Source organism: Anser brachyrhynchus (genome assembly GCF_964034855.1).
Source record: "Anser brachyrhynchus genome assembly, chromosome: 1".
Classification (NCBI taxonomy): domain Eukaryota; kingdom Metazoa; phylum Chordata; class Aves; order Anseriformes; family Anatidae; genus Anser; species Anser brachyrhynchus.
In genome coordinates, this window is record NC_137694.1 from 1696342 (window position 1) to 1710643 (window position 14302).

Sequence of the window (14302 nt, forward strand, 5' to 3'; positions counted from 1 at the left end):
GAGGGCGCTCCCCCGTCGAGGCGCTGCCCAATAGCGAGGCGCTTCCGGGTTTCGGCCGAGCGAGAGAAAGCGTTGGGAGGGCCGAGAGGAAACTTGCCCGGAGTTAGTTTGTGGGGCTGGGGGTGAGGGGTGACGTCACGCTGCTGCCCGTGACGTCACGGCACCTCAGGAGAGCGCGGGGGGCGGGCTCCAAGGGCCAGGGGCGACCCTGAGGAAAATGGGGGGGGGGCAAGGGGGGGGGGTGTCCCCAAAAGGCCCCCAAATTTGGGGTTTTGGGGTTTTTTATCTGAGAAAAAAGGAAATTTCTAGCATTTTTGACATCAGGGGAACCCCCCATCCCCTCACCCTGAGGAAAAATTAAACGTTCCTGGCGTTTTTCTGAGGAAAAAGGGAGATTCGGTGGCTTTTTTTTTGAGGGAAAAGGAAACTTCAAGTTGTGTTTTTCTGAGGTAAAAGGATTTTTAACTTTTAGTTTTCTAACTTTTATTCTTTCTTGAGGAAAAGAAAATCTCATGGTATTTTTTTTCTGGAGGAATAGTATTTTTCTTTTTCCTGAGGGAAAAGGAAGTTTCAAGGTATTTTTTCTGAGTAAAAAGGATTTTTAACTTTTAGAGTTTTAACTTTTAATTTTCCTTGAGGAAAAGGAAATTTCTAGGTATGTTTTTCTGAGGAAAAAAGGTTTTTAACTTTTACTTGTTCTTGAGGAAAAGGAAACTTCAAGGTATTTTTTTTCTGAAGGAATAGTATTTTTATTTTTTTTTCCTGAGGCAAAAGGAAATTTCAAGGTATTTTTTTCTGAGGGAAAAGGATTTTTAACTTTTAGACTTTTAATGAGGAAAAGGAAATTTCAAGGTATTTTTTCTGACGGAAAAGGATTTTTAACTTAGATTTTTAACTTTTATTTTTTCTTGAGGAAAAGGAAATTTCAAGTTGTTTGTTGTTTGTTTTTTTTTTTTTCTGGAGGAATAGGATTCTTTATTTTGATTTTCCCTGCGGAAAAAGGGAACTTGAAAGTATCTTTTCCTGAGGAAAAGGGATTATTATTTTTATTTTTCCTGAGGGAAAGGGAACTTTCTGGGCTGACCTTTCTGAGGGGAATGGAAATCCTGCTCTTCTTAATTTTCTCTTCTCCTGAAGGAGAAGGAAGGTTCCGGTGCTCCTGCCAGAAGGGCCGGGTTCGGGTTGGTTTTGTTCTCCTTTTCCCTGAGGAAGGAGGAAGCTGCTGAGGGGAAAATAACGCTTCTGGTTTCCCCGAGGGAAAACACCTCGGAAACTTTGAGCCTCCCCGAGGAAAAACGAAATCCCCGCGTCCTCCGAAAGCCCAAAATTCTGCTTTTTTTTCCAGGCCAGGCGGGGCGAGGAAACCTCAGCTCCCCCTTGGCGGCCATTTCCCTCAGCAAAACACCTCAGCGAGGGGCTTGCGAGGGGCGGGAGGAGGGGGGGGGGGCTCTCCACCAGCACCTCCCATCCCTAACCCTGAATTTTCCCTGCTTTTTTCAGGTCCCCGGCCATGGCAGAAGAGCCTCGTCTCTTCAAGCTGGCCCGTCGGGGGCAGCTGGAGGAGCTGAAGGACGCCCTGCGGCTCGGGGACGCCGGCGGGCAGCGCTGCGGGCGCTCGGGGGACACGCTGCTGCACCTCGCCGCCCGGCACGGCCACCTCCGCCTCCTCGCCTGGCTGCTGGAGGAGCTGGCGCTGGACGTGGAGGCGGCCAACGGCGACTACAAGAGGCCCCTCCACGAAGCCGCCTCCATGGGCCACGGGGAGTGCGTCTCCTACCTCCTGGCCAGGGGAGCCAGCGTGGATCCCTTGAAAAGGGCGGACTGGTAGGTGGTGGGCGCTGGGCTTCGTCCGGAGCCGCGTCTGAACCGTTTTGGTTCCTCCGGCAAAGGTGGTGAAGGGTCTAGAGGGCAAGATGCACGAGGAGCAGCTCGCTTTGCTCGGTTTAGAGGAGACTGAGGGGAGACCTCAGCTGGGCGACGCTCTCAGGCATCTGCTTTGATTTTTGGGTGGTCCTCCGTGGAGCCAGGAGCTGGACTCGATGACCCACGTGGGTCCCATGCAGCTCAGGATATTCCGTGCTCCCAGGGGTGCAAATCTTGTAATTTAATTACAGCCCTCTCAATCTTTCCCCCACGCTTATCGCCGAGGTTGTAAATTACTGCTTCCTTAGCAGATCTAATTCAGATAGATGCACACAGAAGCTTTTATTCTTCCCTTCTCTCCCATACGACGGGAATCAGTGATACTGATTCACTTTTTTTTTTTAATGCCCCTTTCCTCTGAAACTGTAATAACAATCACAAAGACCCTCATTTTGAAGTTGTTTTATTTCCATTTCTTCATCTTGGGTCGGATTTGCTACTGATAAAACGATGGCCTCGTGACCCGCGAAACAGCTCGTTCCTTCAGGGCTTTTTCCTGCCTGCCTTGTGAGCAACCCACCACCGAAACGATGAGCGAATGAGCGCTGGGAATAAAAAACCGAGGTCCGTTCCACAGGCGTGCGATGGGCCTGGCTAATAAAAAAAAAATCACCACGTACCTGTCAGGTTCCCTTCCCGGGGCAGGAGCTTTCTGCCTGCCACCTCGCGAAAGAAAGCGAACGCCTTCCTGAAGCCGAAGCGGCACGAACGCAAAGGCGGGGTCCCCGTGCTCGCTAATCAGAGGCTGTGCCGGCGTCGAGCTGACATCGGGGGGGAGCAGAGGAAGGCAGAGATTGCGCGCCTGGCTTCCCGCGACGGGCCTGCAGCTCTACCCCTGCCGCCCCCAGCAGCCGCGTGTCTGATCTCTTAAAAAAAAATCTCCCCCGCTGGAGACTTCACCTCTTCTCTCGGCCTTAAAATTGGGGCGTTTATCCTAACGTCGAAGCCAAACCTCTGTCACAGCTTTTTAGGCCCACGAGCTCTTTGTTCGGCGGGAGGAGTTCCCGTGCCTTTTTTTGGGATGAGGATTTTTTTTTTTTTTTAATCACGCTTCATTTCGTCTCCCAGCCGTTGTACGGGGGGTTGGCGAGGACGGGATGGAGCATCTCCACGCTGGAGAGCTCTTCGCCGCCTCTGGGGCAGCTCGAGCTTTCCGCCCGACCTGCGCGCGCACCCAGAGGATCGGGTGAGATTCGTAAATAATTAGAACGGCGAGCGCAGCTCACGCCCGCGGCAGTTAAACCCTTTATCGTCCCTAACGCCCTGTTGGTTAGATAACGCGGCAGGCAAGGAAAACGTCTCGGTGCTGGTGAGGCCAGTGGAATTAGTCGCTGGAGTAGGGTCGAACACGGGAGATGTGGGCTCAGCACCTCGCGTAACCCCCGCCTTGCCTTTAGAGTAAACCCTCAGCTCACGCCCACCTCCGTGGTCCCCTGGAGGAGCTGGGGTGGTTGTTAACGTGCGGCACGGGGGTTACGGGTGCGAGAACGCCGTCCCCGCCGCACGTGGGGTTGGAGGCAGGGTAAGACGCGCCGTTGGCCGCGTTTCTTTGGCGGGGGGACCTGCTGACCCCTTCTTCCCGGCTTCCCACGCGCAGTCTGGGATCGCGGGACGGAGAAGCTGCTCTGCCGGGGAGCTTGTGGAAATCTTAAATACCAAAAATACCTGAAATATAAACCAGGACAAAGCTCTGAAAAGCGTCCCTTTCAAACCAGCTGCTCTGGCTCCAGCCAGGCTCGACAGATCCCCCCCCCAAAAATCCAGGCGATGCGTTTGCACAGCTCCCCCGTTACCTGCGTGAAAGCGCAGCGCCGTAAAAATCTCGCGGTCCGCACGCAGCACGCGGCGAGCCCAGAAACTTCTGAATGCAGGTGAGACAATAAAGCGCCCGGCTTCTGCTTGGGGACGGTCTTTGCCTTCAGCCAGCGAAGTCTCCTACCTCCAAGGGGTTTTAGGACGGCGTTTTTCCCCCTGGGTAGCTCCCCAGAGGATGGTTAGGACTGGCTACAGGTGCTACGGAGAGCTTCAAACCCCCAGCTTCGCGCTCAGCCGTGAGAACGAAAGCCGCCGGGCTCATGCAGCGCTCCCTCCCCCCTTTTTAATCACCCCGCCTTTCGTTTAGGACCCCCCTGATGATGGCTTGCACCAGGCGGAACCTGGAGGTGATCAAAGACCTCGTGGAGCACGGAGCCGACCCGCTGCTGAAGAACAAGGACGGCTGGAATTGCTTCCACGTCGCCAGCCGGGAGGGCCATGGGGAGGTCCTGCGGTACCTGCTGGCGGCGTCCCCGAGCAGCTGGGACACGGAGAGCGCGACCAGGAGGACGCCGCTGCACACGGCGGGTAAGGGGGTGCCGCGAGAGGGGAGGGAGCGGGCTGGAGGACAGGAGGCCGCTCCGCTTTCCCTCCCCGTTTCGCGCGGGGAAGCGGGGTGAGCCGATCTCGATGCGGAAGCGCGGAGGAACGGTGAAACGAGCGACGCTAAACGGAGGGGAGGTTAGCGGCGGGCTCTGGGTGCTCACCGCTCCGAGCTTCCGTGGGCTAACGGCGCCCCGCTACGTCCGTGCGGGGGTTTCACCTCGGGACGGACGCTCGTTTTAGCTGCTCTGAGATAAAATAAAGAGCAGGAATAATTAGGCCGGGTGGTTCTTAATGGCGTGGCAGAGCTCGGGGGGTTCCAGGCTCGTGAGATTTGTGAGGTTCGTGAGGCTCGCGGGTCCTCGATTCCCATTCCTCCGACTTCTGCCTGCACCCAAAGCATGTTTTTGTGGTGAATAACAGCTCCGGTACCTTGGGGGTGCTGGATTCGGGCCAGGAGCATTTCACGGTCACCCGCTGTGACAGACCCGAGCTCCCGCAGCTCGGGACGTTGGCAGCGCGCTCCACCTCGCCGCCGTACAAAGCCACGAATCGTTCCCGGAAATCCTGCCGGGTTCCGAGCACACCTGGGCGTTTTTAAAAGCCCTGAAACCGGCGGAAAACGTTATCTGCTTGGCGTGGCGGCAGGGAGAAGGCCACGGTTACCCGAACCCAGAGGCGCTTGGCGTTTGGCTTGCGGCTTTCTGGCTCGTTTGTTCCAGCGTGATCTGAGATGTGAGCGCGGGGCGGCGCCGCTCGAAGCCGTGGCTGCCTGAATTCATCTCCCGGGGACCGTAACGGGGACCGACTCTCCGGAAAGACCCCGGGCGGGGCGAGGAGCCCCCTGTTGTGCCATAATTAATCCGCTGCCTACGTCGCCCTTCGGCTGTCATCCCCCGTTCCGTCTCCAGCTGCCCTCAGGCTCGACCCGGGCATGAAAAACGGCTGGGTTGTCGGCTGATGTTTTGTGCGGGGTGGTAAAGAGCAGCTCGGCTGAGGGAGGAGTAGGAAATCCTCGCCTGTCTGTGCGTTCTCCTCTCCCCGCTCCATCCCAAGCCCTCTGTCTCCACGCCTGCAGCAGCGGGCCGGGCGCGCGGCCCCTCTCCGCCCATATTTCTTGGGCTGTGGATTCGGGGCCGGGATCAGGAGCAGGCTGAGGACCCTCGTGGGGAGCGCCTGGAGCTTCGAGTCCTTCCCGCCTCGCGGCGCTTGGGCCGTGGGGGTGCAGGGGGCGGCGGCGTGATGCCACCTGGGGTTATCTCCGCTCCTCCGCTCGACTTTCCCCACCGCAAAGCCGTCGGTGCGGGGTTTGGGTCGCTTATCCAGCCGCGTTTAGCCCCTGGACCACACTTTAGGGGAGCAGGTGGAAGGGCCGGAGCTCCTCAACCCTTTGCCCCCTGCTTAATTTGCTCCCTGCTCAGACGAAGGCCGGAGGCGACGCCGGAGCCTCCGGGGGAAATCACGTCAGCCCCTCCGTGAATTTCCATCCCCGGGCGTGGAGATGAGCGCGTTAACCCGTGACCGGCCCAGCTGGCTTCCTGGCACGCTTGTCCCTGCCTAGGAGCCGGGTAATTTTCTCCCTGTGCGATTTTTTTTTTTCCTCTGGTCGATTCCTCGGGCTTCGCTGCTTCGTGTATCCGTAGCCTGAGGCAGGAGAGCAGGGGAGACGTGATGAGAGGAAGCCGAGTGCTGCCGGCTCCGAGCACTGCAGCTTTCTCGCCTCTCTGGTGCTGTTGAAGGACAGATTTGTGTCTTTTTGTGGCTCTGTCTTTTTTTTTTTTTTACCAGGCAGCTTGGGCGTTTTAAAGCCCCCGTCTCAGAAATCCTCCTCACGGTGCGGCCCTGCCGCTGTTTCCGTCAGCTCAGGTGAAGGGGGGGGTGGTAAACGGGAAGGGAGCAGGAAACCGCAGCCGCTGCGACCAGGGAGGACGGGAACCCTCGCCGGGCTCCCGAGGAGCGCCTCGTGTGCTGCCGCATCTGAAGGTTACCGCTGTGAACACGCGTCTGCCGGGGGCTCTGCTTCTGCTGCGTGGAGCAAATCGCCTGACGTTGCAGCCCTGAGCTTGGCTGGATGGTTTTTTTGTTGTGTTTTTTTTTTTTTTCCTACAATTTATTTCATTTGGTTTTGCAAAATGACCTGCAGGGGAAAAAAAAAAAAAAAAGCCCCATTAAAGCTGTCCATTCATCGCTGTAATGTGATTTTATTTTTTATTTTTTTTAAAAAGAGGGCTATTTCGGTGCGTGATGCTCAGATCCTCCCCCGCTGTTGTTGTTTTTCCTCCGAGCCGCGGTCTCGGCGAGGATGCTTCGTTAGGATGATGAGATGGGAGCGATGGGGAGCCTGAGGGGGGGGGGGAGCAATTCAGCAGCTCCCAGCTTTGTGTTCTCCCTGCTTCTCCCAGATTTCGCCTCAGGGATTAACGAACCCCTAGCAAGAAACGGTCTTTGTGCCAGCTTAATCACACGTACGCTCACGCGTGTGGCCCGCAGGTAGAAGCGGACAGCGCTTTCGTGCGTGCCTTTCCCCCGCTTTACCTCCTATTTCCCTATCGGAACAGGGGTTAAGGAAGGCTTGAGACCCGGAGGCACTGCTTTAATTACAAACGGAAAGCAGAAGCTTTACACGTGAAGCCTCCTGAACCTCCTCCGTGCGTCGTGAAGGCTCAGAAGCCCGATCGTGTTCCCCCGTAGGCGGCCGGTGGCGTGAGAACGCAAATTACCGGCGGTTTCTCTGTCTCTTGCAGCGATGCACGGCCGCAGGGACGCGGTGGAGCTGCTTCTGGAGCGGTAAGCGGGCTTCCTCCGGCGCCGGCTGCGGGCTCTGCCTCCTCTCTCCCCCCTGGCCTCGCTTCCAGCGCCAGCCGCCCGGACGCAAAGGGCGTTTCTGCGCTCGAAGCCCGGCTGCGCGGCCGCTCCCCGTCCCGAGCCCGTCTCCGTTTCCTCCTGGGGTTTTTCACGGTCGCTGCTGGGCCTTTCCCGGCGAGCCCGCTCCCCGGCGGGGCTCAGACCTCGCGGTGCCCTAAAGCCCCGCTTGTATAACTCGGCTCTTCCTCCGTGCTGATTCATCCCCGTTGCCTCCAACGTGGCCGAGGCCCTGCGTTAAGGGAAAGAGCTTCCCGGCAGCTCGCTCGGGGCGTGCGGCTCCTCCAGGCTTTTATTTCCAGGCTGCGGCTCCTGGGAGACCGCTGTCAAGCGGCTCTAAATGAGCCCGTGCCCCCCCCAGGCATCCGGAGCCTGGTGCTTTCCTAACCCAATTTGCCCGCTGCCAGAGCTGGAGCAGCTTGCCCCGAGCACCGCAGCCGCAGCACCCGTTAGCCCGCTCATCCTAGCCTCGGCAATTCATGTTCGCGCTCGGCCCAGCGGTAACGTAGCCGTGCGATTCAAGCCAGGCTTTCCGTTTTGATTCACTCCTCTCTCATTTCAGCGGAGCTTTAAACCTCGGCAAGACCTGCGGGCTTTGATTGTAGATCTTTTTTCGTACGTGGCGCTGCTTCGCGAGGAGCGGGTTTTCCCCTCTGTGCACACCTTGCTCCTCCCAGAACCGTCTGTTCAGGGGGCAGGGGAAATGTAAACGGTTCTGTGGAGCCCGAGCAAGCTGCGCCAGCTGAGTGCCACGTCTCTGACCCCCCCAAATCCCCGGCAGGCCCGTGCCCTGAGGCAGGTTTATAAATAAAATAAACCCAGGCAGGTTTACGCGTGGCCTTCGGGGCAGGCTTTTCGTCTTTTTCTGCTGCTCCGCTGCCCCGCCAACGCCAAGCGCCTGGGACAGGGAGGGTTTTAGAACCACCGCCGGCTCTGTCCTCGCTTTTGCCTTCCCTCCCAGGTGCCAGTACAAACCGGACAGCAGGGACAGCTGTGGAGTCACTCCCTTCATGGACGCTCTCCAGAACGGGCACGTCGACGTTGCCCGGCTGCTCCTGGAAAAACACCGGGTAGGTGCCAGAAACCTCGGAGGAGCTGAAGCCGCCCAGGACAGGCGAGCCCCTTGTAACCAAACCCTAACAAAGCCGTTCAGGCAAGTTCCCCGCGGGTGAGTGAGGTTTGGCCAGGCAAGGATCGGTCCTGCTGCCCGCCCTTGGGCGCCCTGCGACAGGATCTGTCCCCTGGCTGGGGAAGGAGGATGGAGATTCAGAGGCAGGAGGGGACAGGGCTTGCCCGGAGCACGATTCCCAGGAGAAGGAAAGGTGGAACCACACTTTTCAAGGCCGTAAACTGGTGGGCTCGGCTGTCCGTGAGCCCCACGCATCTACACAGAGTGGCAGAGGCATCTTGATGCCCGGGTCGTGTTTGAGCGTGTAAATACTTGCTAATTTCAGGGGATGTTTTGGCCCTCGTCTCTGCTCACACGGTCCTTGCAGTACAAAGCACTTGCTCACGTTTTTAGTCTCTCACTTCGGACAATGAAGATGGAATAGATGATTTAATTTCCTCGTTCTGGAGCCCTGGCTTATGGCCACGAAGCTGGCGCTGGAAATGCTAATGGCGGTATGAAATGGCGGTGAAACTTTCTAGGTTTTATAAAACCTCGAGTCACGCCGAGAGGCTGGAAGATATCCTTTAAGATGAGCTCACCGGATATCGCTTCCGTTACCCGTCTTGGGTTTGTGTCTTTGTGGTCGCATCCAGAAGAGATTTCATGAGGTCCTCCGCCCTCCTCCCTCCCTCTACCTGTGTCCAAATTCTTCCCCGCCGCCACGGGGGTTGGAGGTGGGTTGTTTCTTGCTGCTTGAAAGAACCAAAACCCCACGTACGTGCTTCAAACTGAAGAGAGTCACCAGACATGAGACTGCTGACCGGCCCCGAAGGTTTGACCGGGCTGTTCATCGCTTCCCCCCTCCTTCTCCCCTCTCTTTCAGGCTTGCCCCACAGCCGTGGATGCTCTGGGCTCTCAGGCGCTGCACCGGGCGGCCGTCACGGCGCAGGACGGAGCCATTCGCTTCCTGGTGGCCGAGCTGGGTGTCGGGGTCAACGAGAGAGCGACGGCCCTGCGCCTCACGGCGCTGCACTACGCGGCCAAGGTTGGTCCCGTCCTCACGCTTAACTCCGCGCGGTCTCTGCCGCTTGGTGCGCTGCCTAAACCAGGCTGGTCTAGGTGCTTCCGCTGACGGAGGATTCACGTTGCTGCCTCATCCTCTGTCACTGACTGCTCCTGGCCAGTCCCGCGCCCTGTCCGATGGTTTTTTAGCCCCTCAGTAAGCGTGGCCAGCTGTCTCTACACATGCCCAAGTTGTTTTTGTTCGCCGCAAATCCTGCTGCTGACTGTGCTGAGGGCACGTGGCCGAGCGGCACCGCGGGGGAGCGGAGGCGGGTGGCGGCAGGGCACGGTTCCCCTTGCCGCTCACCCAGCCGGCCGTGCCAGGGCTCGGCCCGCATCCCTGGTGAGAGTTACCCTTCCGATCCGTCCTCTTCAGACCAAAACGTGGTGCTTGGAAGGAGACCGCCCTGCCCATTAGTGGGAGCTGTGGACGCGAACAGCTCGCGAGAGAGGAGAGCTCTTCACCAGCGTCTTCTCGCTCGCCTGGCAGAGTAGGGACGGACGAATCGCTGCTCAGATTTTCCTCCTCTTTCTGCCCCGCTGATTCGGGTCCTGGTGGCTCGGAAGCTGGACTATCAGCAGCTTGTTGCACAGAAAAAGGCAAAGCCTTTTGCAAAAAAAAAACAAAAACAAAAACAAAGAGCTGAGAGCCGGCGCCTGTTTGTCCCCGGAGGTCAGATTCTGGCCTGCCCGTGGCCAGACGTGAGAGAGGAGATGCGGAGAGGCGGAGGGAGCTCCCGGCGCTTATCGGTGTCCTTCGCACTGGAGCTGTTTTGAATTCCAGTCCGAGCCGTTGGAGTTTTCGCCTCCTCTTGTCTCACGCCTGTGCAGGGAGCTCGGCCTGGCGGGCTGCGGGTCCCGCAACCCTCCCAGGGCCCGCGGAGGGGATCCCCAAATCCTCCCTGCTGACCAGGAATCCCCCCCCCTGGATCCCCCGCTGCGTGCTGGCTGCCCGAGGCGAGGGCAGGTCCCTGCTCTGGAGGAAACCTCCCTGCTCAGCCCTAACGTGCAGCGCCCAGGGCTTTGTAGTGGGAACGAAGCAGCATCCCCGTGCCTCGCTCCTACGAAAGCGTCACTGACGCTTACCGCGAGCGCTGGCAGCAGCGTTCTCCTCCGGCGGGCCCCAGCCGTGGCGTTTGCTGGCGCCCACAAAGGCGGCCTTTCTCCCAGCTTCCCCTCCTCGCGCTCCGAGCGGCCGCGTTGAAAGCCCTTCTGGTTGCCGAGGGTACGTTCAGCAGCAAGGCTTTGGGGGACGGTAACGTGCCTTGGAGAAGCTCCCAGCTCTGTCTCGGCGAGCGGCTGCTCGGGGAGGGATTCGAGGGCTTTCTCTCCCTTCCCGAGGCTCGGTGTCGCTTCGTATTTACGGCGTCGTTTGTTTGGCTGGCGGGGTTTCTTTCTTTTTTTTTTTAATTCCCTTTCCTTATTACTTTGCGTTTATAAATGCATGAGAATCAAATGACGTTTGCTGCCAGGGCCGTGGCAGCTGGAGCAGCTCTTGGCTCGCCGGCGCTGCCGCTGAGAGGGGGTGTGCGTGGGAGCCTTGAGCAGGGGGCAACGCGATGCTACGATAACGGGGGAAAAATAACGGGCTTTCCGTTCTCGTGCCACGTGACAAAGGCTAATTCACTGCATCGGAGAAGGGATCACAAAATGAGGCGTGTTACTTAGGGGGGGGGGGAGGATTTATTTAAGGAGACGCTGGAGGGGCGTGGGGGCTGCGCTGGGGACGCAATCCTCCTCCCAGACCCGGGCTTCAATGCAACCACCGGAGACAGCCCTGCGCCGTAGCGGGATTTTAAGCGCTGCCGGTCCTAACTGACCGCTTTTAATTCTAAAATCGCGTTACAAGTTCACTCCTGGGATGCCTCTCACCGTCTTTTTAGCCTCTGGGTCAAAACCGCTGGCGGGGGGCACGCACGGCACGCTGAGCAAGGGCCAAGCTGCGCGGGCTGGTCGTGCCAGACGAATAACCCCCGCGCTCACCCCCGCAGGAAGGACACGCGCGCACCATCCAGACGCTGCTGTCCCTGGGCGCCGACATCCACGCGAAGGACGGGAAAGGCCGCTCGGGTGAGTTACCCACTCACGCCCTGCACCGCAGCGCGCGCGTGGGCGCACGCTTTAGGGGCGGGAGCCCAGCCTCCAGAGCTGCCCGCGCCGCGTGCGCTCAGCGGAGCGTGCGAGGCGACGCCAGATGCGTGTACGCAAAAGGCTCTCGGAGCAGCCCGACACGTGAAGCCCGTTTCTTTTTTCCTTTTTCCCCCTTTTTTTTTTTTTTCAACTTTCATCTGCAGGCTCTCGTTCCGCTGCACTTTCTAACGTCTTAACGGTGTGTTTGAGCCTGCGCTGGGGCCTCCCCCTCTGCGGGAAGAACCCGCACGCTAATCCGGGCTTCTCTGTACCCAGCTGCTTCTTTTTGCGTGAAGCTTTGGGGCGCTCAGCGTCGCTGATGCCCCCGCGCCTCTCCATCGAACGTGGTCGAAACGAGGCGGTTCGGGGACTGTCAGGGCGGGCAGGCAGACGCCACTGCCCAAACTTTTAGCCTTTATCAAACCGCCTGGGAACGGCTCGCGAGCCAACGGAGAGCTCGAAGGTAAATACAGTTGCTATAGCGATGCAGTGAGCTGGCGTTCCCGTTGTGAGAGGGTGAGGTACCTCTTGCATCAGCATCTCTCTCTCAAAAAAAGAGTGTATATACGTGGTTTCGGCCATTGCCAAAATTGGCAACTTCCCCAGCCTTCGGGTTTGCTTAATAACACGCTTCAGTGGCGAGCGGGAGCGGTCTCGCATCGCTCCCTCCGCCCCCTCGGAGTAAATTCGAGCTCCGCTGGGCTCCCTCCACCCCCTCGGTGTGTAAATCGGGGCTTCGCAGCGGGACCTAACGACCCTCAGCATCGCGTCCTCATCCCCCCGCGCAGGATTAGGCCCGGAGAACGAGGCCGGAGCCGGGCCGGGTCAGCGTGCCGGCTGGCCGAGGGATCTGAGCTGGGCTCTTTCGGCCTCCTCCTGTGGGGTGGATGCTCTCTGCTGCACGGAAACCTTTCAGATTTACTGCCTGGCCCCGGAGCGAGCTGGCAGGGCACCCCGGACCGTAAAGGCCCCCGCTTACGCCCAGAGGCTTTTTCTGAGCTGCTCTCTTTGCGAGTCGCTGTGAAATCAGAGCAGTACGGAGCCCCCCAGCCGGCGCGGGCCCTCCTGCCCTGCCCGCTCCGTCGCGCAGCCACCGTCTCCTGACGCGGGCACCCTTTGCCCGTGACTCCCAACGAACTCAGTTGGCTGAAGTGCTCCCGATCCGTTTGCAAACCTGTTTTGCCGCGGCTCAGCCGAGTTAGTGCTGCCTGACGGACTGGTAACCTGACACAGGGAGGTGGGGGGTGATAAGATTTTTATTTTTATGGCATGGAACAAGAGGGGTCCCCGCGTGTGTGGGGTTCGCCACCCCGCTGGGACGGCCGTGGCAGCTGAGCTTGGCTGGGCTCTGCGGCGCACAAAGTCACTCCTCTCCCTCAGCGCCTTCCTTCTGTTCCCCTTCGCCTGGGATCCACCGCTCGCATCTGAAGCGGGCCGAGGCTGAACCTGGCGGGCTCTCGGTTCCTTTTTTTGACATCCCTGTTCCCTCCCGTGTCCCCCCCCAGCCCTGCATGCAGCGTGCGCTGGGCAGCACGCGGCTGCCGCTCGGATCCTGCTCGGCGCTGGCCTGCGGGACGCCCTGGATAGCGCAGGCACCCTGGCACGGCAGCTCGCGAGGAAGCCGGAGGTCGTCCGGGTTTTCGGAGAACAGGATGTCAGCGCCTGAGGCCCCCCCCCCCGGGAGAAAAAAAGCCGCTTCGTTTCAGCGCGGTACGTTAGCTGTCGCTTCATGAGCCCCACGGAAGGCGACGGCGGGATTTTTGGCCGAGGGCTGAGCTGGGGGTGGGGGGGGGAAACCAGTCCTGGTGCCTGGGGAGCGTTTTTTGGGGAGGAAAAACGCGCGTCGAGTAGAGTCGCCGCAAGGAGAGAAGGGCTGCGGCGGGCGCGGGCTGTAGGCACCGAGCGCCTCTGTGTGAATTCTGGGCGCTTCTTTCCCTGCCAAATTTCAGGGCTGGACCGCGCCTCTCCTCCTGCGGCACCCGGCGCCTCCGAACAGCCGAGGCCGCGGCTCCTCGGAGTAAAACCGTGGAAGGGAGGTGCCCCACGGATGATCCCCGGGGGCCTGCGGGGCTCGAACTGTGGGATCCCGTGCAGCTCGTGGTGGGACGCGCCAGCGCGGAGGACGTCCCGAAGGAGAAGACGGCACCTGGGTCGTTTTTACGGCCCTAAGGGACCCGTTCTCCGCTGCCGTAAGTGATGTGAGAGGAAAAAAAAAAAGAGGGATTTGGGATCGCAGATCTCCTCGCGTGGCGCTTCTCCCCCCCAGGTCCGCGCGCGACGGCGAGGTGCAACCAACGCTTGTAGCCGCAGCCCTGCTGCCCGCAGGGGGGAAAATGGACCTTAAAAAAAATAAAAAGGCGGCCTCTAAGCCGGCTCCGTTTCGCTCTGCGTTCGCGTCGCGCTTCGACACCCGGCCCGCGTTTCCCGGGTGGGTTTAGGATGGGGCCGAGCTCTGCTCGAGCGAGGAAATTCCCACCCCGTGGCGCTTCGGGAGCAGAATTTGCCTCGGCAAAAACCCCTGCGCAGCCCTGGCCGAGAAAAAGCACCTTTAGGGGAGAGGGAAAAAATATATTTGGCCAAACTTCTCCCAAATGCTCTAAATTAAGATCTTTATATTTTTTTTTTCTCGCCTGGCTGGGGAGGAATTGGGGGCAGGACGCGGAGCTCAGCCCTACGCTGCCCGGGGGGCTTCCTGCTCCCGTTACCCCCCTGATCCCAGGGGCACCAAACCCCATAAAACCCCCGGCCCCCCTTTACGGGCACGCTGCCCGGAGCCAGCGCAGAGGCACGGAGGGGGGAAAAAAAAACCCAAAAACCCACAAAATGCCTTAAAAATGCTCTAAAAATGCCCAAACT

At 59.1% G+C, this 14302-nt stretch overlaps 1 protein-coding gene across 7 annotated transcripts; it reads left to right on the forward strand.

The window, feature by feature from the left end:
• The first annotated feature begins 10 nt into the window (after window positions 1–10).
• Window positions 11–13811, forward strand: ANKRD16 (ankyrin repeat domain 16). Of its 7 annotated transcripts, none has more exons than XR_013945838.1 (9): window positions 11–102; window positions 1501–1824; window positions 4046–4266; window positions 7026–7068; window positions 8105–8213; window positions 9138–9299; window positions 11308–11386; window positions 11611–11909; window positions 12952–13120. XR_013945838.1 is itself a non-coding variant. In XM_080578380.1 (9 exons), exons 2-9 carry the CDS (start codon window positions 1511–1513, stop codon window positions 13748–13750), a joined length of 1368 nt encoding a protein of 455 aa, XP_080434506.1. In that variant the 5' UTR covers window positions 11–102; window positions 1501–1510; the 3' UTR covers window positions 13751–13811. The 7 variants fall into 7 exon arrangements, 6 of the variants coding, with proteins under 6 accessions (XP_080434506.1, XP_080434509.1, XP_080434510.1 ...); XM_080578380.1 differs by lacking the exons at window positions 7026–7068; window positions 11611–11909 and adding exons at window positions 13396–13635; window positions 13713–13811 and having other exon boundaries at window positions 12952–13156; XM_080578381.1 differs by lacking the exons at window positions 7026–7068; window positions 11611–11909 and adding exons at window positions 13396–13635; window positions 13713–13811 and having other exon boundaries at window positions 58–449; window positions 12952–13156.
• The last annotated feature ends 491 nt before the right edge of the window (window positions 13812–14302 follow it).